This window comes from Juglans regia, chromosome 12 (genome assembly GCF_001411555.2).
Source record: "Juglans regia cultivar Chandler chromosome 12, Walnut 2.0, whole genome shotgun sequence".
Classification (NCBI taxonomy): domain Eukaryota; kingdom Viridiplantae; phylum Streptophyta; class Magnoliopsida; order Fagales; family Juglandaceae; genus Juglans; species Juglans regia.
The window spans coordinates 30,074,360-30,098,936 of NC_049912.1; the positions used below are offsets into that span (position 1 = coordinate 30,074,360).

The 24,577-nt window shown below is 34.1% G+C and overlaps 1 protein-coding gene and 1 pseudogene across 1 annotated transcript; one reads left to right on the forward strand and one right to left on the reverse strand.

The window, feature by feature from the left end:
- Nucleotides 1-214: 214 nt before the first annotated feature.
- LOC108980174 lies at nt 215-3,912 on the reverse strand. The gene is made up of 3 exons (XM_018951057.2): nt 3,245-3,912; nt 1,669-1,885; nt 215-1,141 (listed from the first exon to the last, which is right to left on the reverse strand). Exons 1-3 carry the CDS (start codon nt 3,464-3,466, stop codon nt 651-653), a joined length of 930 nt encoding a protein of 309 aa, XP_018806602.2. The 5' UTR covers nt 3,467-3,912; the 3' UTR covers nt 215-650.
- A 12,951-nt stretch (nt 3,913-16,863) lies between these two features.
- On the forward strand, nt 16,864-21,983 carry LOC108980311 (annotated as a pseudogene).
- Nucleotides 21,984-24,577: the final 2,594 nt, after the last annotated feature.

Below are 24,577 nucleotides of genomic sequence, written 5' to 3' on the forward strand. Positions count from 1 at the left end.
TAGAAACAAGAATAAAAAGCCCAAGAGATTGTTTGATAAAACTCATGCGTATACAAGGAAGGTCTACGCCATCCCCCGGCACGATCCCCCTCCACCCTCTCAGGCTGAGGTTCATTGTTTCACTATTTATTTTAATTCTTTTATAAGGAAAATATAACTTGAAATTTTGATATTTCTTAAATTTGATGTTATAGACGGAAATGCAAACGGAATGGAGAAATCAAAACACACAAGCAACCATTTGGCCATTGGAAAATAAATACAAAGATGTAGAAGGGAAAAAAAAACAATATACGATAACAGAACTTCCTAGGCCTACAAAAATAAGAGGCGAGCTATACACTCGGGCAAATTTAAAAAATAAACATAAAAATAAAAGCAGAGAAAACAAGCACCCGTTCCAAAACTTCCATGCCGTTGGGTTTCGCACCATGATCGATAAAAATGAATGTCTCCACCAGGATATGGTTTATTGCTACACCGTCCATGACTATATGAACCTGCCCAGCACTGCCTTCTGTCCAGGCTCGCACTTATTTAGAATGAGTGGAGAAAAGAAGTGTAAATTGAAAGCCGCAACACAATTGTTCTCTTGAAAGAAACTCTCATCTCAAAGGCACAACCCAACCAGGCAAACTATGTATATCAGATTAAGCAGTCCTGAAGAAAGAATGCCTCCGCCTCTCGGGCTTCAGCCTCCAGTTATTATCACCGTTAATGGGCTTCAATAGTCGCTCCACTTCCATTTCCGATTGAAGCAAATACTGCAGCCTCTTCAAATGTTCCCTGCATTGCTTATGGTCTACAAGATTAGTCCTGCCAATACGCTGTTTATCGGGATTGAACTTTCTCTGGCACAGCGACTGCCACTTAGCCTGCAGATATGCCAGGGATCTCCATGGAGGTAGTGGCATTGAATTCTGCTTGAGAGAGGATTTAGCTGCTTCAACCATAATCTGGAGAAACTGTTCCAGCCGGGTCAAGGAGCCCACATAAATGACTGGAAGGGAAGTCAATATTCTATCATATGACTCAACAGCTCTAGCTATTTCAAAGTGACTTCGGAAATCGATATCGATGATCAATCGTTCAGAGGTTCCAGTGCCGTTGCAGTTGACCACATCAATGTACTCATGATCCCCTGCATAAGAAATGAATTAACATATAAAGGGAAAAAATGACGATCCAAGCTAATATATCATTCACAAAACTCCGTGCATGATTACATATCACTGAAAGTCAGTCTATACCTAGGAAACCTACAAGAGTATCCTATTTAAACAAAAGGCCCCATCTGTACAAGCATATGACTCCACCTTCATTCAATACTCAATAGTAAATTACAAAATGATCCAGAAAATTTGTCAACTTTTTCTTTTTGAAAGTTGAAGACAGATGGAATGAATGGCATCATAGAAGCTGCGGTCCACATGTAGATGTAATGAAAATATTCCAACTCCGATGTTTATGCAATGTAGGTAACAGATGCGGCAGAGATATGGTTAATTACAAACTCTCTAGAAAATAAAATCCTGATAATATGGACTTAAAGCTAAGATTCCTTTCATTTCTCCCCTTTTTATGAAATTATTTATTTTCTTTTGATTAAGAAACAATATTTTGTGCTGAGATAAGGTTTGTAGGTTAAGAGTTGAATATAGAGCATACCACCGGGGACCTTGCCACTACCCTGCCATTTAGTTGCACATACAGCAGCATCATAACCAGAACGTCTCAGAAGCTTAACCAGAGAAAACCTGATGCAGCTGCCATTACATGCACCCGACTTGACAAAGTGAAGCCCGGTCTCATGAATAGATAATATAAGAGAATTAACCACTGACAGCAAGTCACTCTCATTCTGAGCCACGGAGATCTTGCAAAACTGTGGTATGACAGGGAATCAGCAAAATATTGGCAGTTGAAATTGATCAACAGTTGTTATTCCTTTTATTTTTTACATAACAGTAGTTTGAATTATCATTTAAAACACAATGGAGTTGAACTTCAAACAACAAGAAAATTTTTAAGTGAAAAAAGGAATTATGGGTGGTCCTCAAATGGAAAAGTTAGGCATAAAAAACCAGATATTGACTAGGACTTGTGTATGAATTATCACAATAAACAAAAATTATTATCTCTCAAATTAAAAGGTGGACCAAGAGTCAGGACTAACATGACAAAAATCTTAACCAACCTTATGCAGCTCAACAGTGTTTACATACAAATCAATTATTTTCTCAGTAACATACTTTCATCTTCTGGTGCAGGATACTTGGACACTTCATTGGAGGAATCATTCCTAAATTTGTAGTACAATTAGAAGAACAAACAACAACGGCAGAATGCTGCAAAATTGCCTAATAGAAGGAAATAATGTTTGCCTGCCTCCACAGCATCATCCTTAAGATGGTAACTGATTGTTAGTTTTGAGAGGGAAAAAAAAAAAAACCACAGTAACCAAAATGTTTGACACTTGGATTGTGACATCTACATACTATCCATGGAGTTGCTAACCCAACTTTGTGACTTCAAATATTTCTGTAGTTCAAACTCTATATATAGGCTGAAACAGAAACTTTCTTAACTTACCTTAAGCCAGCTTATATTCTAACCCCATGCGAGTCTGTGACATAAGAAATATCGAGCCATTAAACTTATTAACATTTCATTTCCCCCTTTTCTTCGAGTAACATTTCATTTCCCTTTTTAGTCTTGACATATGAGAAAAACATTGCAGGAAAAATTATCATACTCGGGCAACCAGCTACAGATAATACATTGATTTGAACATATTTTTTTCCCTTTCCCCTGAACTCTCAGAGCCAAAAAAAGGGCATTAGTCCCCAAAGGTCGATTGCTGAATGAAGATTCTAAGAGTCTAAACACAATAAATATCGTCCAAGTCTCATCACAATATACTTTTTGGTATTTAATTTCCTTTTATTCTAATATCTTAATTAAGCAGTCATAACACCAACCGCCTTCCAATCAAATAAATGAACAAATTGAACCGGTCGGAGGAAGGATCATAAAGGATAAAGTTCAAAGAAAAAAACAGAGACTTGCGTGATTAATTATATTTTTAGGCAATTCTGTAAGAACTCAACATGAGCAGAATTTAATGTGATTAATTACTCTGAATCTCGTCCATATCTTTAACAAATCAAAGCAAGCCCCACGTAAGAAAAAACTAGGGTAACTTTAATAGGTTGGGCAAATGGAATTTTATTCATAGAATTACCGGAATCTTCTCGGCAAGGTGGGCAAGATCGGGTAGAGCGGAATCACTGTCACTGCTACACCAAGACTCTGCTCCGACACTCCCATTCTCCAAGAAATCGCTAACCATGAGAGCCAAATCGTGCTCGCTCTCGTGACTGAACGCTCCTCCGATCGGACTCACGCCTCCAGCACCGCCCCTCATCAGCCAATCCCCGGCCGCCATGCATACTCGGCAATCCATCTCAGAAAGGCACACAGCGTCGCTTCCAACGCAGCTCCCCTCCTCCACCTGCACCGCCCGATCACAACGGCCACGACTCCTCTTCCCCCTCGCTATACGAGACAGCCATCATCTCCGACAGTAGAACATGAGAAACATAGAGTAATTTATCGAAACCCTGGCCTCGAGAAGCTTTATAATTCGGGAATAAACAGAAACATAAAATCAATCGACTACGTATTCTCTGTATGATTTTTTTTTTTTTTAAAAAGGGTATGAAAATAGAACAGAAGAATGATTGAGACCTCGTTTTTCTAAAACTCTTTTGGTGTCTCAGTTGTTTTCGTTTGTTTCGGGATTATTTATGATCCGAAGGCAGGGCTGGAGCGAGAAAGAGAGAAAATGGAAGAGAAATGTCTCTGCTGCAGAACAAAACAGACGACCCAAAGGATGGAAGACGAAAGAAAATAACGGGCGTATTATAAAAGGTGAACGAGAGACTTGGCTCCTAGCCTCCTGCCACTCTTTTACTATTATTTTATTTGAATTTTTTATTTTTTAAATATTCTTAATAATTAAAAAAATATATAACAGTCACTTTCTTATTTATTAAATTAAAACAATTAAACTTAATAACAAAAAAATAGTAAATAGATTACAAAAATAAGAATCATACTACACAAAAGTCTGATTTTATCATTTTATTCTTATATTTTATAAAAAAAAATATAAGAATAAAATGATAAAATCACATATTTTTAATGATATATAAAAATATGAAATTTATGTTTAAAATTTTTTAAAAAATAATAAAGCTATCGTTATCCAGTATAAAAAAAAGTGTGAGACTGGCAGATTTAGAAAATGAAATGAGAATTTTATATTTTGTTTTGAAGTTTAAAATATTATATTTTAATATTATTATTATTTTGAAATTTGAAAAAGATGTATTAGGATTTGAAAAAGTTGAATTATTTATTATATTTTATATTGAGATTTAAAAAATATATAATGAATAAATGAAATGAGATCAAAATTTTATATTTTGTTTTAGTTACCAAATCTGTCAGTATTACCCTCGCTTTCTTGTCTCATGGTCCACGTAATGTCCTTCTTGCCCATCGAAATTTTGGAGGGAATGGACGAGGGAACAGCGGAGGCTGTCGAAGAACTTGAACCGTAAAAGAGAATGATATTCGTTGGTCCGAGATATAAATTTTTGAAAAACTCTTTGGAAATCAATTTTATGGATTTCTGTAAAAGTCTTGTGTTCAGTGTTCTAATAAAAATACGTTTAGAATATGAGTTTTTTTCTAGAGAAATTGGGGTTTGATACAATAGTGAGATCTATTAAAAACATGTGAAAATAAAGGTTTTATGAGATTTTTTTTTAGATTTTCTTTTAAATTTTTTTTTAATATAATAAATTGAAATGAGATGATTTGATAAATTGTAATTATTTTGATGTAAATATGTTTGGATTGAGAGTAGGAAAATAGTGTACAAAAATATGGACATTTTCAACATGATTCCCTTACAAAATGTTAAGCTGCATTTAGTTGTAACATTCATTTGAGTTCAGTCTAATTTTAAATTGAATCGAACATATAAATATTTAACTCTAAAATTAATAAACTTATTTCAACTCAAAACTTCCTAACACGTAAAACTCATAACTTTTTTTAACTTAACACATCTTTATATATAGGACCTATAACTTTTTTTAACTTTCCATAAAAAATATTAAATTTATTTTAATATCTAAACACACTTTAAACTCAATTTTGATGAGTCTCACATAATTTCTTCTACTACTCAACTTATTATTATTCATAAAAAAAAAAAAAAAAACCTCTAAACATTCAAATACAACCTAATTAATCATATACCAAACTCGTGGGCGGCTACAAATATTATTATTTTATATTTTTTGGAAACATAGAAATATTATTAATTGGTTGTAAAGAAAGAATCGAAAAGATATTATATATTATATTAGGAGAGGAAGCAAGTGGGTCAATAACGCAAATGGCATGGGCATAATGTTAATTTCAGGATAAAATCATGTGCTTTGCCTTGTGGCCCAAGCTTTGGCAACAGACAAAATGGACTGAATATAACGGTCATTGCCCCTGTCGCAATGGCAAGTGGCAACAGACACACTTTAATTAATTATTGTATTATATTCTCCCACTTTTCTTGACCACAGACTTCGATCATTTCCTTCCTCCTCTCCCTGCAATTTTATTTTTTAAAATCTCTGGCTATTCTCTAAACTTTAATATCATGACTATCTTGTCACTGTTGTTGCATTAACGATAATTAATTAAAAAAAATATTGGATGATAAGAAAAGAGAAGATTCCGGATTGTAGTTGGGGCAACACGCTCTCCATCGCTATCTTTCCTGGCTTTAGAGACAGCGACAACACTCTAGGAATCAATTGTGGCCACCAGAAATGGACCCGACTGGCTAATTTAGCCCAGCTCAGGTCCATTTGTTTAATAAAATTATGGATGGGTTGGTCGGCAAAATTAGGACCTACACGCTGTTCGGTTTACATGGCAAACGCAAAAACCAGTAGCGATAAGAACCAATGTTTAAGATTCTAGGGGTGGGTTTGGTGTCATGCAATTGATGATGAAGTTAAAGGAATTGTTTAGTCTTTGCATATCAGCTGTTCCCTTCTAATGTCCTTGATATCATGTGCTGCTGCTATTCAGCCTATCATTTTATCCTTTAAAAGTTATTATTAGTGTAATTATATATTCTTTTTCTTTTTCTTCAAATATTTTTTAAACCTCTTAAACTTTTTTTTAAAAAAATACAAATTTACTTATAATCACCTTCTTAATTATTAAAAAATATAAAAAAAATACATAAATTTTCAAAATGAGGATATAAAACTAGAAGGTCAGTTAGCATTTTCCTTTTGTTTAAGTTATTAATTGTTGGATATAAATTGATTTGTTTATGATAAAATTGGGGTCAGAAATCTGACACAGTGTATCAACCTTTTACTCCATTTGTTGCATTGAGTATGGGTCTCAGGAGTCAGGAACAACTAAAATAAAAGTTGAACTGTACTTCGATTCGATTCTTAGGTTGTGTTTGAATGTTGAAGTGAGTTGAGTTGAATTGAGTTGAGATAATAAAATATTATTAGAATATTATTTTTTAATATTATTATTATTTTAAGATTTGAAAAAGTTGAATTATTTATTATATTTTGTGTTAGAATTTAAAAAAATTGTAATAATGAATTGAGATGAGTTAGGTAACCAAACGAAGCCTCATGCCGATTCCGTTCTAATTCATGCTAATTCCTGCTAGTCTGAAGCCAGATATGTGAAGCAAAAAAGATTTGATTTTGAGCAATCGTTTTAGCTAGGGCTGTACAAAAAACCGAAAAATCGACTCAGACCGGCCGCCGGAGCTCGGAACCGGCAGAAACCGGTAGGGAACCGGTCGGCGTGCGGTATAAAATAGAGAAAACCGATATCGGCCGGTTCGGCGTCGGTTCGAACCAGATTAAAACCGCTGAACCGGCCGACTAAATAAACTATTTCCTTTTATATATATTTTAAACTTAAAACGACGCCGTTCTACTTAAGTTTAAGTGGAACGGCGTCGTTTTAAGCCTTAGTTGTGTTTTAAACATAAGTAGAACGACGCCGTTTGGTATTAAACCAAACGGCGTCGTTTAATTTATAACGATTTAAAAAAAAAATTAAGTAGAACGACGCCGTTTCGTTTAAACCAAACGGCGTCGTTTCAAAATAGCTTCATCTTCTTCCTCGCGTCTTCTTCCTCGCGTTCTTACCAGCTCTCATCCTCTCTCTCTCTCTCCTCTGCAACAATCTCTCTCTCTACTCTCTCAGAGGAAGCTCGGTCCGGGAACCGACCGTGAACCGATAGAGAAAGGAAGCAACGGTTTCGGCCGGTGTTTCTCCTCCTCGTCGATCGGTTTCGGCCGGTGTTTCTCCCCGCAAATTACCTGTCGGTCGGCGTCGGTTTTGCCCAAGAACCGAACCGAAGGGGTCGGTTTTCACCCCTAGTTTTAGCAACACTAGTTTGGATACGTAAGGATTTATGAATAATAGTAAAATAATTTATAAATAACAGTAAAATTATTTGAATTAATATGTTTTATGAAATTTTAAAAAATAAGAGATAATAAATTGAAGAAAGTTATAATGATTAAGTAATGATTAGATGAAAAAATTAAATATTTGAAATTAAAAAATACTTGTATTTGTGATGTTTGGATATAGAATTGAGATAAAATAAGACTAGATTAATTGGACTTTGTTGTCTAAACCATGCGTGGAACTCATTTTTCTTATGCTAAAAGCCTAAATTTATTGAAGATATCCACAAGGATCCAACGGCTCCAAATCCACGTATGGAAACTGAGCCACCCAACACTATCACAGACTATGAGTGACAATATGTGATACGACCCGTTAATTCAACACGAACAAGATACGAAATTAACGGGTTCAGGTTAAAACGGGTTGATCATTTAAGATACATTCATCAACGGGTGACTAACAGGTTAACCCGCTTGACCTGTTAGATTTTTTACTCAAAATTACAATTATATCATTTTAACCTAAAAAACAAAAATACTTTAATCATATTTCGTATTTCCTAACTCTCTCTTTCTCTTAGTTCTCAGTTGAGTCAGTTCTCATGAATCACGACCGCCTCCCACATTTCTTATGGATTATAATTTTGGTATTTTTATTATTTGGATTATAATTTTAGACTTACGTAATTAGTTTTATATTTTTTGGAGATATTGTGATTTAAAATTTTATGTGAAATTATATTAATAAAGTCAAATGGATTATTTGGTAAATTCAACCATTTACATAAATGGGTTGAAACAGGTCATTTCATGTCAATATATTTTTAATTAATTTATATGTAATCAAAACGGGTTTGGTCGTGTCAACTTGTTATTTTAATAGGTCATGTTAGGGTTTGAAATTTTGACTCATTAAGTTTAATGGATCGTGTTCGGGTTGACCCATATCGTATAATATACACGACTTAACATAATACAAATACAACCTATTAACACGATTTGCCACCCCTACCACAGACCCAACAGCTACAAATCCACCTATGGAAACCGAGACACATATTATCACCACAGATCCAACGGCTACAAACTGCATATATGGAAATTTAACACAAAATCATCCACTCTAATCTCCTATGTAACGTCTCTTTATTTTCCATGCTCTTTTGTATTTTCCTTTTACATATTTGTACATACACTATATATAATGGAAGGCTCTAATGAATGTTCTTACGATGCGTGAGACATTTACATAAATAGTTGGAATCCAATTGTCTTTATGGTATCAAGAGCCGTGTGAGATTGCAAGAGAGTCTTCCTCTCGATTATCATGATCTTCAATTTACTTAGTGTGAACAATTTTGTTACTCTCATACTCAATCAAGGAAATTATCCCTTATGGAGGTTAAGAGAGTAACTTTTGGCCTTGGCAGGAAGCCAAGACCTAGTCGACCACCTCATTAGTGACTCCCCCCACCACCCAAACACTATGATGATGACTCCCTCAACCCCACGCTAGAATTAAGTCAGCCATACTTTCAAAGGCGCAAGGCCGATCATCTCCTTCGTAGGTGAATCATTGGGACTTTGTCCGAAGAAGCCCTCAGGTTGGTGGTTGGTCTCGACACCTCCAATCAAGTGTGGGAAGCTCTCAAAGCCGCATACGCCCAAGTCTCTCATAAAAGAGAATTTCATCTCACCCAACAAATTTCATATCTAAGGAAGGAGCTGAACTCCTCTCTTGCGGAACACCTACGACAGTTTAAGTCCCTATGTGATAACCTTGCAGCAATCGGACGGCCTATGGAGGATAAAATGAAAGTTTTTTTCTCTTGAACAATCTTGGACTGAAGTACAAAATGTTTACCACCTCTATGCTCAAACCACCAATGTCAATGTACACTAAATTAGTGCCACTCCTTTAAGGGTATAAGGTCTGTTCCCATCTTCGTGACTCTTCTAACCCTTATATGGCCTTTTATACAAAAGACAGGGCACAATGGTCGGCGGCAAGGTGATCGAAGTTTCTCCTCCAAGGGGCGCGGCTTCACCCAGTCAAGCCAACCCACCCGCCCCTCTCATCACTCTGCACAATCTTGTGGGTCTCAAAGTCGTGCATCTGTTGGCTTGGCTCCTACACATGATCCTCACAAAATTGAAATTTGTCAAATTTGTGGCAAAAAGGGACACATGGCTCTTAAATGTTGGCATCGTTTTAATCATGCTCTTCAACCTAATGATGTCCCACAAGCCTTGGCTGCACTCACCCTTAATAATTCTGCCTCTGACATTGAATGGACTGCTGACACAGAGACTACTGCCCACATTACAAGTAATTCAAGTAAGCTTGAAAATCTTCGACATTATTTTGGTATTGACGTTGTTATTGTTTGTGATGGTACTTTACATGAAATCACCCCTATTGGTGATACTATTATCAGGTCTAGTGCCTCTCAAATTAAATTAAGAGATGTTTTATTAGTTCCCGATTTTGCTAAAAATATTTTATCTGTTAGTTAATTAACGTCTGATTATCCTTACCTTTGTGAATTTTATGGTATTTGTTTCTCTATTGTGTCAACTTTGTCTCATAGTTTATGCACTCACTCACCATTGCTCATTACAAAATGGTGAAACGCATTCTTCGCTATTTATATGGTATAGTCGTTCTTGGCATGTATTTTATTTCACAATCTACACTTGCTCTTTATGCCTTTTCTGATGCAGATCGGGCCGACTGTCCTCAAAGTCGTCGCTCTACAACCGGCTACTACATGTTCTTGGGAAGCAATTGTATCTCCTGGTCTACTAAGAAACAACACACTATTTCTTGATCTAGCTCCAAAGCCTCGTATTGTGCTATGGCTCACACTGCTGCAAAACTTACGTGGGTCTCATTTCTGCTTCGCGATCTTGGTGTTCAACTCTCATTACCACCTATCATCTTCTATGACAATTTAAGTGCATTTCATATGATTGTCAATCATGTTTTCATGTTTGTAGCAAATACATTGGGATTGACTATCACTATGTACGAGAACGAGTTGCTCTTGACCTACTCCAAATGAAGCTTGTCCTTGCATCACTTCAACTTACAAATATTTTCACCAAACCACTTGGACGTCCTACTCTTTATTCACTACGTTCCAAACTTGCATTCTATCTACACAGTTTGTAGAGGAGTATTGAAGATACCTACAAGGAACCAACGGCTCCAAATCCCCATATGGAAATTGAGCCACCCAACACTACCATAGACCCAACGGCTACAAATCCTCTAATGGAAACCGAGACACATATCATCACCACAGACCTAAAGGTTACAAGCACACAAAATCTTATATTCTATTTTCCTCTGTAACGTCTCTTTATTTTCCATATTCACTTGTATTTTCTTTTTACATATTTGTATATACATTATATATGATGGAAGGCTCATGCATATTCTCATGGTATGTGAAACATTTACACAAACAGTTGGAATCCATTTATCTTTAATCTTTATGCCCACTACTTTGAAAGTACCCTATCATTAGTCCCTACTTCGCGTTAGTGCTGCTTTATCCCTTTGAGTGCCTACTTAATTAGTAATGTTATTTTAAAAAATTTTGGTGTTATGATCACTCTTTCGACCCGATAAGCATGAATCTATGACCAATACTAAAGTGACATTTGGACATAGCCATAAGATATAAAATTTTCAAATTTTCTCATAATTTGATTCTAAAATATCACTCGAATATAAAATATTTTTTAATTTCAAATCTTAAATTTTTTTTATCTAATTATATCCAAACACAAAAATTAATATAATTTTTATAAACAAGACACAAAAATTAATATAGCTTTTATAAACAAGACACAAAAATTAATATAAATTTTACAAATTTTAAAATAAAATAATATTCAAAAATAATATTCAAACCAAAATTTAACTTTATTATATTTTATTAAAATTTCTTATCTCTTTTTTTAAAACTCAATAAAATATTTAAGTGTCCAACTATACCGTAATTGTCAATCATTAACCTTGGACTTACCCTTTAAAAAAAAAGGAAAAAAAAAAACCTTGGACTTGCCGCTTCGGGCCTATGCGAGGCGGTAGGCCCTTGTAGGGCTGCAACCCGACCTGAAATAATCGGGTTTGTGACCGACCCGAACCGATTGATCCCATCAAAGGCGCCAAACCGACCCAACTCGACCCGAACAAACATAGATCGGGTCGAACCCGTATGACCCGACATTCACCACAGAGGCCAAAAAAAGATTTTGCGTTCTTCACTTCCGCATTGATGTACAAAATATTTCTATCATCTGTATCTGATCACAACATCAAATTACCAATCTCATATCAACATCCCAAAAAACAAAAAATGAGAAGTGCAGTTTCCCCCAATTTCAGCGTCTTCTTCTTACTTTACCGACAAGAGAAAAATCAAAGAGAAACCGAAAGGAAATTTCTTGGGAAACAAACAGAAGGAAATTTCTTGGGAAACAAACAGACAGAGAGAGAGGAAAAACCATCGCCAAGGGCCAAAAGGTGAGGGCTTCCTTCCCTTCCATCGCCAAGGGCCGCAGCGATACCACCGCCGCCAGCATCGACGTGAACAAGAAACAGCCACTACCGGCGACGTATGTTAAGAAGGAGAAGCAGCTGAAGCAACCGAGGTCACTGCGGTTCGCACAGGACTTGGATGGGCTGAAATGCTTCGAGACTCATCTCTTATCAGGCGAACTGTAGTTTGCAGAGAGGGGTTTCGTCCATAGCATCTTGTTGCTGCATAGAGAGAGAGAGAGAGAGAGAGAGAGAGAGAGAGAGGGGCTAGGGTTTGTGATAGATAGAAAGAAGAGGGGCATTGCGGTTTCATCGATTTTATCCGATTAAAAGCGGGTTGGACATCATCCAACCCGCATCTAATTTTAACCCGATTTTATGCGGGTTGATCAGATCGGTTTTATCGGGTGGGTCGGCCTTATTGTGTTTTTGCACAGGCCTAGGCCCTTGAGCAGCTGAGCTGGACCCATTCGAATTATGCTGGAGAAAGGCAAAGGTCAGGGTCGCTAATAAGAGGTGAGCTCAAATCAAACTCTCTTATATTTGGGCTGGATTGAATTTTCACTTCAAGAACATCGGCCCACTTATTTTGGGTTGGGCCTTGTCCTCTCCTAAGCCCGGTTCCACTCCGTTTAAAATATCGGTTTATTTATTTATTTATTTATTTAATGGATGTCTTTATTTTTCCTAAAAAATTATGCATTAAAAATAAAATCGAAGTTACAAAATGAGAGGGGGTATGAACTGCAAAAATAATCTCATCCAAATATGTAAGTAAAGAAAATTAACAAAATAAAAAATAAAAGAGTGAACAGTGGATCCTAACTTCGAACCCAAGTGTGGTCAAGCCAATAATAATTTCGAAATACTTATAATCAAAAGTCAAAACTGTTAAAATCAATTGCTTTGTGGCCTATACGGTTAGAGATGGCTGGAAAACAATAGATAGATCACTTTTTAATGAAAAGGAAAAAATAATAAAAATCTTACAAATTATGATCATGGGACCTAATGAGATTGAGATTCAGTAAAAAAAAAATATGGCAGCGGATGACTAGAGTATTGGCATCAGACTCTTCGAAAGCTGTTTTTCATCAAAATTAAGGTTTGTCTTTCAAATCACTGTATTGAATTTGGTATACACATAAATCTCTAATTTTGAATTACAATATATTTAAATTCATCTCCATATTTAAAGACCTCATGTTCACACTCTATAACTATTATTTTTATTTATTTAAATTATTATTTTCCAATTTTAAGTCACATTATATTTAAGTTGGAAAACAATAACTTAAGTATCAAATTAAATTATTAATTAATATATAGTTAGTGTAATTGTAAAATATAAAAAAATAAATTAAAAATATTATTATTAAAAAAATAATATTATATTATTATTTTGACTAATTCAATAACTAATTAAATATGGGGTTATGGCTATGGAAGTTTTGGATTTATGAAAAATATGTACTTTACATCAAATTTTAAAGATGAATTTAATGAAACCAATACTAATGCTCTAAGCTAAGATGAAAACAAAAGAAATTCTCTCCTTTTTTGTTCCCTCTCTCTCTTCCTGATGTAGGTTTTTAGTAGGACTGTAAAAATAAACTGAAAAATCAGTTCGATTTGGTTTTGGACTGGTTAGGTCCGGGACCCGTTTCTCCATTTTAAAAATTGGTCATAACCAGTCTGGTCTCAATTTTATGTTTTTTAGGACTGGATTGGACCGGTTCGTATATTTATATATTTTTAATATTATATCTAATATTTATAAATTATAATTATATATGAAATAATGTTATATTATAATTTATAACATAAAATTTTAATATTAAACATTAACATTTATCTGATCATATTTTTAAAATAAAACATATATTAATTATATTTTATGGCTTAATAAATTATCAATATATTCATTTTGATAAATATATTAGTAATACTAATATATATTAATATATTAATTACTATATTATCAATAACATGTAGTAATAGTACTAATAGTATTACTATATACTAATAGTAACATATATAGTATTACTATATACTAATATTTATATATATTAATATATATATAAAAGTATAAGAGATTAGAGATTTAATATATATTAAAAATCGGATCGAAATCGGTAAAATTGAAAGTATCGATTTAAGAGGGTAATCGGTGCAATATTGGTTATTGAAAATATAAAATCGGTGTATATTGATTCGATTTCAAAATTTGTCTAAAATTAGATTAAACTGGACCGATTACACCCATAATTTTAACGTTAAAGTAGAGATGAGAACTTGATCTATGAAATTTGTGGATGAATCAATTTGAGAACTAAAGGTCGGGGGCTTGTCAGCCTGATACCCACGGTACCAAATAGGCATGCTACTGAGTAGGGCTGAGCACCGACAGTTTCGGAGTCGGAGGGCCCAACCTCCGACTCCGACTTTATCGGAGGTCGAATCCGACCTCCGACTCCGACTCCGACATGTAGAGAATCCGACTCCGATCCGACTCCGACTTGTCAGAGTGGAGTCGGATTTTTTGACTTTTTTTTTTTAACTTTATATTTGACCCACTTTAAAAAAAAATGTGGGCTTTCAAATTTCAATTTTCTCAAAATTACAATCCAAACTTATTAAACTTTTGATTATAATAAAAAAATGCAACTAAATAAAACAAGTAACATACTAACATATATTCAAAAAATAAAAAGAAAGTCATATTTTTACATGTACTCCCATCGTCCATGATTCCATATCCACATCCAACTAATCACTACAATAAACAAAGGCACCGTATACGAAATGAAGATTAAAAAAAAAAAGTACCGTATAGTTACTATAATATACTATTATAATTACTATGAATCTATTTTTAATTCTATTATATATATATGATATATATTATTATATATGAATATTAAAAAAAAAAGGCACCGTATATGAAATGAAGATTCAAAATATAGTATTACTATTTTATATATAATATAGTATTAATATATTATACTATTAGTCTATTACTATATCTTATAGTATAATTACTAATACTATAGTATCATACTATTAGTATGTTAGTGATTTAATATTATATATATTAAATCTCTAATCTCTTATACTTGATATATATATTAATATATATAAATATTAGTAATACACTAATAGTATTAGTATATTAATATTAGTATTAGTTATAGTAGTAGTGACATTAGTTATACTAATAGTTATATTAGTATTAGTTATTATTAATACTATATATTATACTAATAGTGATATTAATATTATATAGTTATAATGATTAGTATAACTACATTAGTTTTAGTTATAGTGATTTAACATAACTATATTAGTATAAGTTATAGTGAATCAGTGATTTAGTGTAGGTATAATACTATAAGTTATAACTATAGTCTATAATAGTATTAGTATGAATATTAGTATTAGTTAAAGTGGATTACTAATAGTATTAGTATTAGACCATAAATCTAATTAATATACTAATGTATATTAGTATTACTAATATATTTATCAAAAGGAATATGTTGAGAATTTATTAAGTCAAAAAATATAATTAATACAAGATATTGTTATATAAAATTTATATGAATAATACTTTAGTTATTATTCATTAGTATTATATGTTATTCTAAATTTATAGATTAGTGTTTATCCATTAGTATTACATGTTGATGTTATTATGCATCTTAGTGTTTATAGTATATTATATATACATTAGTATTACATGTTATTATATTTATACATTAGTAATTTAGTGTTACAACTTACATATAACATGGTAGTAATATTGTAAATTTGTAATAGTATGATATTTACATATAGTCATATACTAAACTATTATTATTTATTAGTCAATTTAGTCTATATATTATAGTATAAATATATTATTTAACTAGTATATTATTGAGTTTAACTAACTATATAAGATATAGTTGTATAAAATTTAAATGATTAATATATAAAAAAACATATATATTTTTATAAAATATGTATAAAATCGGAGGCGGAGTCGAAGGACCAAGTCGGAGGAGGAGGCAGATTGTTGGAGGCGGATCGGAGCGGAGCGGAGTCGGAGTCGGTTCTTCAACGACTCCGACTCTGACTCTGACTCCGACTCCGACTCCGACTCTGACTTCCAATAGGAAAAAAATCCGCGGAGCCGAAACGGAATCGGATTCGGATTGTCGGATTTTTGCTCAGCCCTACTACTGAGGGGCTGTTTGGGCATTCCTTTCAGTATTGCACTTAAGCTCATAGAAGAAGCAACTGCAATTTAGTTTGCGATGTTTGGGTATTGACATTTTAAAGCTATTTTATGTGATGTTTTTTTGTCTTTAATTTGTACGGGACACCTTTCGATTTGAGAAAGAGAGAGCACCGGATGTTCGGCGAGGGAGATAGAGGGAGAAAGAAAGAGAGCAAGGAGAGATTGTATGGAATTGGGTTATCTAAACCAGTTCTATTCTATCATTTACCAAGAATGTGGACGTGTCATGAGACTATTGGCGGGTGTAAATTCTCTTTTGACACTCATTCAGCACCTAACCTCTCTCTCTAATCACTGCCCACTTTTGAGACAGAGAAGCGCAACGAGCCCGTGAGTCGTGACCAGAGGCTAGAGCCTAGAGCCACACGAAAACCGTGAGCTCATTTTACATTAAAATTTTATAGACATAAGCTTCATATTCTATATACAATTTAAAAATATGTGATTTTTTAAACGGTGTACAAATGTGAACTTCTACGTCTCACCTCTCTTTTACATTTGATTGACAAAACTACCCATCTTCTTCTTTGCCGTGGCCGATGGATGCCCGTCCGATACCACGAGCAAATATACACCCCCTCCGAGGTTTTAACTGTAATCGCACACCCACCGCGATCAACGTCTGCATATATCTTTTTCCTAATATCGTCACTCACCAGACTGGAAGCCCACCCTCTGCGAATTGCGATTATCGGGAAAGATGGCAAGGAAATTCTTCGTCGGCGGAAACTGGAAATGCGTGAGTCTGCTCCCTATTTATTCTATTCGATCGTCTTCTCTGTTTGTATTTTCGAGAAAACTGAGATGATATAAAAATAGAGTGCGAGTGAATGTTGAACGCTCACTTCATCGTATAGTTCACCCGAAAACAAGTTGCAGTTATCCACTTTCCCGGCAGCCAGCAGTCGATATTTTGTATCGGCTGTATCGATCTCTTGTTTTTTTTCTTTGCCAATAGTGAATAATTTCGTTGCTTAAGAACTTTATTATTATATTTCTTTATCCGTCGCACAAATCTTGGTTTTATTTTGTATACTATCTGTTCTTTAGAAGAAAATACGGACGCATATACTCACACATACACTAAAAGTTTTGGATTTTTTGGTTTGAGCTGAACGCGAATGTGGATGCAGAATGGAACCACTCAGGAGGTGAAGAAGATCGTGGCCACACTTAAACGAAGCCCAAGTGCCCCCACCAGGTGTCGTGGGTATGTGAACGATTGGACTTGATGTATTGTGTTGCTGTTTTGGTTCTTTGTTCGGTAACACACTGTGAGCCGTTGCATGCCACATAATTTGCTATTAAGGTTTAGAATTTGTTGGATGTGCGAGAACATTATCTGAAATGAATACTTCAATATTGATAGGATTGATAGGCTGTAATAAAAAATTAAGTATCGAGAGAAACTTGTTTTTGTAGTATATGTATAGGTTTTAGTGTTTTTAGAGGCTATGTAAAGTACTTTTTGAACACTTTGGCTATGCGGGTGAAACTTTTTCTTGCTCCATGGGACAGCTAATCTCGTAAGATTTCAGAAGCTCACACCAGCATGTTAGTTTTAATACAAATATAGTGAACCTTTCTTATTTAAGAAATTGATTGGTTATTTTAATTCAAATCTGTGTGTTGTGGGTGCCTTACACGAGTCCATAATTTAACAGAGTAACGAAGTTGTTGTGCTTGTAGCCTTGCACGGTCTTTGGGGAATCCTTGTCGTCAAAAAGTTTTATTTCAAAATTTCAAATATTGTCTTTGATCACTGTTGTTATTCGTACTAGTATTATTTTTTTATATCCTATTGTTGTAGTTCTTATTTGTTATTGTTATTTGCATGACACACGGCCACAAATAATTTCCCCATTCCTATCCTCACTTTACTATGTGAAGTAACCACATTTCTTTTGGTCCATTGAAAACATGTTCTTCTTGCAGAGGTCGTGGTAAGTCCTCCATTTGTCTTTCTTCCATTGGTAAAAAGTTTGTCGAGGCCTGATTTTCAAGTTGCGGCACAAAATTGTTGGGTCAAAAATGGAGGTGCATATACTGGGGAGGTTAGGTATGTAGCGACCTAGTAATTCTTTTTTTCATTTTTTGTCAATGAATTTTATTTTTGAAGCATCTGGACTTTATTCTGCATTATTGAGGTTGTATATTTAATCAAATAAATTTTTTTTTTTTTTTTTTTTTTTCTGGCAAATATTTAATGAAGTATGTTTCTTAAAGGAATCTAGATTTTTGCCTTAGGTATTTACTTAAAGAGATCTGCTACATACAGTCATTTCTGCGTACTCTACTGATGTGATTGGCCAAAACATTTATTTTATATTAAAAAAAAGTGACGTAGTCAATCACATTAATGGAATGCGCAAAGAATACTCAAAAGTGACTGCACATAGAGTTTTTGTTACTTAAATTGACGTGAACAGTGCTGTGTAATCTGAGCAAAGGAATGGTTATTATCATTATCATCTCCTACTTAGCTATGTCGACCATATTATGGTTCTTGTGTTTGCATAATATCTTTCATGTTCAGTCTTTGATGCAGGTTTTTCATATATCTAGTGCATTTCTTTGTTGGCAAATATTTGAAAGTTTATTTATATCTATGTGCAGTGCAGAAATGCTAGTCAATTTGGGAATTCCTTGTGTAATTCTTGGTCATTCTGAGAGAAGACTCCTCTTGAATGAGTCAAATGAGGTAAGTTGGTTTTAAAGACATCTTAAGTTTTGGTTATGGCATTTGTTTTTCATTGACTACAATTAATGAGTTCTCATCATTTTTATATTAATTAAGGCACCTTTAAAGTAATAATACCTATCTCCATTATTTTATTTCAGTTTGTTGGAGATAAGGTTGCATATGCACTTGCACAAGGTTTGAAGGTGATTGCCTGTGTTGGAGAGACTCTTGAGCAGCGGGAATCTGGATCTACTATGGACGTTGTTGCTGCACAAACTAAAGCAATTGCAGGTAAATAGTTTGCTATTGCTTAATGTTTCTCTTTTGGGAAAGATAAGGGAGCCTGCTGTTTCAGGGGAGAATATAAGAGGAATAAAAAAAGTGGGAGTTCCAAATCTATCAACCAATGATTTTTGCTTTGCCTGGTTCCATGTTATTCAAGTAGTGTATCACTTCAACCTCGCAACACCGCTAGTTCATGGCTGTCAACACACACTTTCGATGCTATCCATGTTAGTCATGCTCAAAGGATTGCATCAATTCTTTTGCGATGATCATGCCTGGTGTGATTTCTCTTGTAGACCGTGTTTCAAACTGGGCCAATGTTGTTTTGGCCTACGAGCCTGTGTGGGCTATTGGTACTGGGAAGGTTGCAACTCCAGCTCAGGCTCAGGGAGTAAGGCATTGTCTTTTGTTTTCATTAATCTCATTTGTTGGACTTAGCCCCACGTTTAACTAAGAGGTGTTTCTATAGCATACTTGTAGTGAAGTTGAAGCTTTTGATTGGAGACCATGTAGAAAAAGGTGCTCCTTGTTTTCTAAATTTGCTTGTGTTCTGTACATTATAGATGTGTAACTTATTTTTCCATTTTTAAACGTAGACTGTACAGAATTATCCCCAAAAATAATAGTATAAAATAAATGAAGACCGTATTGCAAAATGCCAACCAGATAATGTTTGTTTGGAAGAATGTCATCAATTCAGGATATGCATAAATTATATGTACTAATATTGTTTTTAACGGGGAGAGAGAGAGAGAGCCATATGAGGGAGTTTGCTTCAGAGATATGCATATGGAGATTTCTTTCATAATTTTTGTAATACATAGAATGAGGATCTAGAATCCCGTAATTATTATTCATTTATATAGTAGTATGATGCCCTCAAATGTTTAGATGCTCTAACTGTCAAATGATGACAACTCTATGTATCCCATCTATATATTAAAATTCTTGTTCATATCAGTAAGTAATTTTTTGATTATACCGTAGGGCAGGTCTTAACCATTTAGTTAAGTGAAAATGAGGATTTTTAACTCTATGGCAGGTACATTTTGAATTGAGGAAATGGCTTCACGCAAACACCAGTCCTGAAGTTGCTGCGGCAACCCGGATTATTTACGGAGGTCTTTTCATTATTCTATCCTTCATTGTACTTGACATTGTATTTGTGCAATCCTGTTATTATCTCAATTTGGAAGATAAGTCAAGTTTACTGAATTTAGCTTTTTCTCCAATAGGACATGCTCAGCTTGTTCTGATTTTGGGCTTATGATATTACTGGATTTTGCTTCGTTTGCCTGTTTATCAACTTGATTACAAAAGGGAAATTATCAGCTTGTTTGAATTTTGGGCTATGATATTACTGGATTTTGCTGGATTTGCCTACCTGTTAACTTGATTAAAACCTGGATGAGCACACTCTGTTTCTTTTTTCACTCTCCCCTTCATAAAGTGAAAAATAGATATTTTCAGTTGACATTTAGCTTCCTTAAAACTTCCCTTGATATGTTTTTTCATCGAAGTATTAATCTTTTTGGTTTCCTTTTGACCATATCAATCCATTGTTATGCTTTCTTAGAAGCCATAGATGCTCTCAATAGTCAGATCTCCTTACAGAACAATTGCTGCCAACAATTTAGTATAGCAGTATCTTCAGCACAAGGTCATTTTTGGATTATGGAGTGGCAATGAGTAGTGGATTACATGGTTGCCTCCTAGCAAATTCTGGTGCCATTAAACTCAACTGAGGCCCAGAAGGAAATGGCAATGTGAATTTTTGCATCTTTGTGGACCATAAAGTTTGGAATTTTTTTCCCGTTATTGCCACTGTTCTGCTCATTGTCGTCTGGAATATGCTGTGTGTTTTGACTTGGTTGGCTTCCTGTTTACTCAGAGGGTGGTGATTGCACAGTATTGTAGAAAATAAGTCGCTGATACCATGTAGAAAATAAGTAAAATAGAATTAGAATTAGACTTCTGTTTCTGAATAATCATCTGTTATGTACAGTAAGATGGTCTATCTATCGGAAAAGATTAGGCCAAGTGAAATAAGGAAATAAATAAATAGAAAATCTGCTCATCAAAATAGTATTATAATCAAAGTAGTATCTTATACATCGACAAGTATAAATGGAATAATCTTAGAGATGTCTAACATTTGTTCTTCCCTGTTTTCATCCGTTTCATAACCGTTACTGCATACCTGATGAAGGTTCTGTTAATGGGGCAAACTGCAAGGAATTGGCAGCTCAGCCCGATGTTGATGGCTTCTTGGTTGGGGGAGCTTCCCTAAAGGTAACGATATTGTTGCTTTTATATTTGTTCTTTTACAATCCTCCCTTTTCACGCCCTTATTTTTTATTCCCCTCTTTGCACTCATCAGCCGGAGTTCATAGACATTATCAAGTCTGCTGAGGTTAAGAAAAGTTCCTAAGCATGGACCCATGTGTGACCTTACGGTTTTGTGCAGGGACCTCCTATATACCCATGCAATAAAATATGAAATTACCCTTTTTTTTTTCTTGATGAATTTGAGAGAGAGAGTTCTGTTTTATATCCAAGTCAGCATTGCGGACTGCGTGTGTTTTGGGTGTATGCATGTGTTTGAATTTTTGCCTGGTTGATATTGAAATTAAACTTGCATTTTATCCTCCCTTCTCGCTGAAGTAAGCCAGGGCAGGAGAATTGACTTTCAATAGAAACATCATATAGATATATATATACTAAGGTGAAGATCAAAATTTTCCTCCATCCAGAAATGGTCCCGGAGATAATGGACGTCTTCCTTTGAAAAAAAAAAAAAAAGGGTTGGTCAGTTTAAGCAATTTCCTCTGATGTTGTGGATAAAGTAGAGTCGTTATCAGTTTGAAGTATTTTCCAGTTTTTATAAAAATAAAAAATATTGGTCTCAAATTGCGACGCCATCGATATGGACTTGAAGAACTGGCCCGTACTTTGAATAACCAGATTATGATACGATGCGTCGTTGATTGTGAACAGCTTGAATTGTAGAATAAAAGCTGTGTACGGTGTGGTTAAGAGATCAATGCGTTGTAGTTCGAGTATATGTGCTCGGATGATCTTAACCCATTACAGTCGGGCCTCTCTGTTTGTTGATTGTACAGTGAGTGATTTTTTTCGAGAAATTCTACTCATTATTTCACACCGCATACTATACATCATTTTTTAATTTTTTTTTCTCTTATAAAATGTGTGGTGTATAGATTATGAGGAGAAAAATTTAAGAAGTTTAAGAAGAAGAAATATAAGTGTGATGTGTTATGTCTTAGGATGATGAGTAGCAAAATTCTTATTTTTCATATATGACTGGACCTTGCTCTCAATATTGGGTCTCTCTGCCATCTTTTTTAATCCTCTTAATCCTAACCAAGGTGCGACTATTAGCGACTTAGGTTGTGTTTAATTGTTGAATTAAACTTAACTCATTTTGATTTACTTTATATATTTAAATTTAAAAAGACCAACAATCTATATCTAAAAAAGTTAAACCCATTTTAATGAGATCTATAAAATACTGTTAGTGATCCATTGTCCCTCACCCTCGAGCTATTTTGAAAAATACAAGGTGGAAATGGGAAATTATTTAATACTTCCGTTAAGGCCTCCGGCTTTGCCTAGTGACGGCCTTGGTCCATGATGTTGAGAGTGATATCATTAATTTGAAAGACGAATGAGGATGGAGAAGAGGATAACGTTTCCTAATAGCTGTCCGTATGCTTTTACCGGGCTTTACATGTATAATATATAGTCGATATCCTACTAGTTGAATAAATAAAAATGCCAAATTGGAGGTTTGCTTGAAATCTATGTTCTCGGTTAGATTATTTATAAATAATAAGTCTGAAACATTTTCTTCTTCGAGCTTCTACGAAGGTATATTTGTCAACACGCCAACGTGGAAGATTGATAAACATGTGCTGGTTGTTTCTCTCTGATTATTAATTTATTATAGGGGATGGTGGTGTGTTTTTTTTTTTTTTTTCTTTTGGGGAAAGAGGTGATGGTGTTGTTCTATATCTTATAATACGGGCATACAAATTAGTGGAATTTCTTTGCTAGTCAACTCATATATGTATTTAACATATAAATCGACCGTTTGCATTTATAATAATAAAATTCTTATTATAAGTTACTATTTATCACTTTACATCATGTAAAAAATATTATCATATTTTATGAAAAATACTTCATATCCTATAAAAAATCTATAGGTATGAAATGTGAGAGTTAATAGTGACTGATGCATAAAATTTCTCTTTATGATAAGAAAAATTCTTTTCATCATCCCACACACTACATATTTTTTTATTTTTTTTCTCTTATAAGATGTGTGATATATAGATAATGAGTATAATAATTTAATAAGTTTAAGAAGAATAAAATAAAAAAAAATTAATTTAAAAAAAATATATAATATGTGGTGGTGTATGATAATGATGAGTAATAAAATTCTTACGATAATATTGACTACTCAAAGCATCTTAATTGAATCAAAGAGCAGCCACGTATGATAATATTGACTGCTTAACTATGACTAGGTTGCCATCTAATATTGGTGGGAAAATAATAAAAGCATTCACACCATAATTCAATAGAGATTTGCTCTTCATTTTCCTTTTATAATGGGTCTGATGTTTTTGGCGCATCCATCATCGTATAATTTCCTTCCTTTTTTTTATTTTTTATGTTTATATAATTTCCTTCTATGCTAACTAAAGTGCAGTCATAGTTATGTGCCTCCATATCGCGTTTTGCATAAAAAGACAGCGTGCCAACAAGGAAATGAATAAACCTCGAAACAATCAAATACCATTTTCTGAAAGAAAAGTGAAACCACCCTACCCTTCCCACGGTTAAAGGGCAGCAAAACCTTAGGCCAACTCAATCCCTTCTTGCGAGGTCTAAAAGAAAGAACTTTCCAATAACATGAGCATACACGTCAAAGTAATACAGGATCTTCAAAACTTACCACCTTTCTTTTCCTTTTCTTTTTTTTTTTTTCTATAAAAATAAAATGTAATTTGCTTTGGTCAGTTATCATGCATTTCACTTTCCGTATATTAAATCGTACGCTTTCCCATTCATTTGCTTCTTGGAATTGAACACTGATATTATTCATGGTCGAAGCATCTAAAGTACATATATATATATATATATATATAATTTATATTCTAAACCGGTAGTCGTTGAATTGGCAGGTCATAAATGCAAGCGACAGC

What these genes read in the sequence shown, in the direction of transcription:
- LOC108980174 (XM_018951057.2), bottom strand. Translation starts at nt 3,466, where the DNA reads ATGGATTGCCGAGTATGCATGGCGGCCGGGGATTGGCTGATGAGGGGC. An exon ending in ACCTTGCCGAGAAGATTCCG is followed by an intron (nt 1,886 to 3,244) that starts GTAATTCTATGA and finishes GTCATACCACAG; the next exon opens with TTTTGCAAGATCTCCGTGGC. An exon ending in TAGTGGCAAGGTCCCCGGTG is followed by an intron (nt 1,142 to 1,668) that starts GTATGCTCTATA and finishes TTTCTTATGCAG; the next exon opens with GGGATCATGAGTACATTGAT.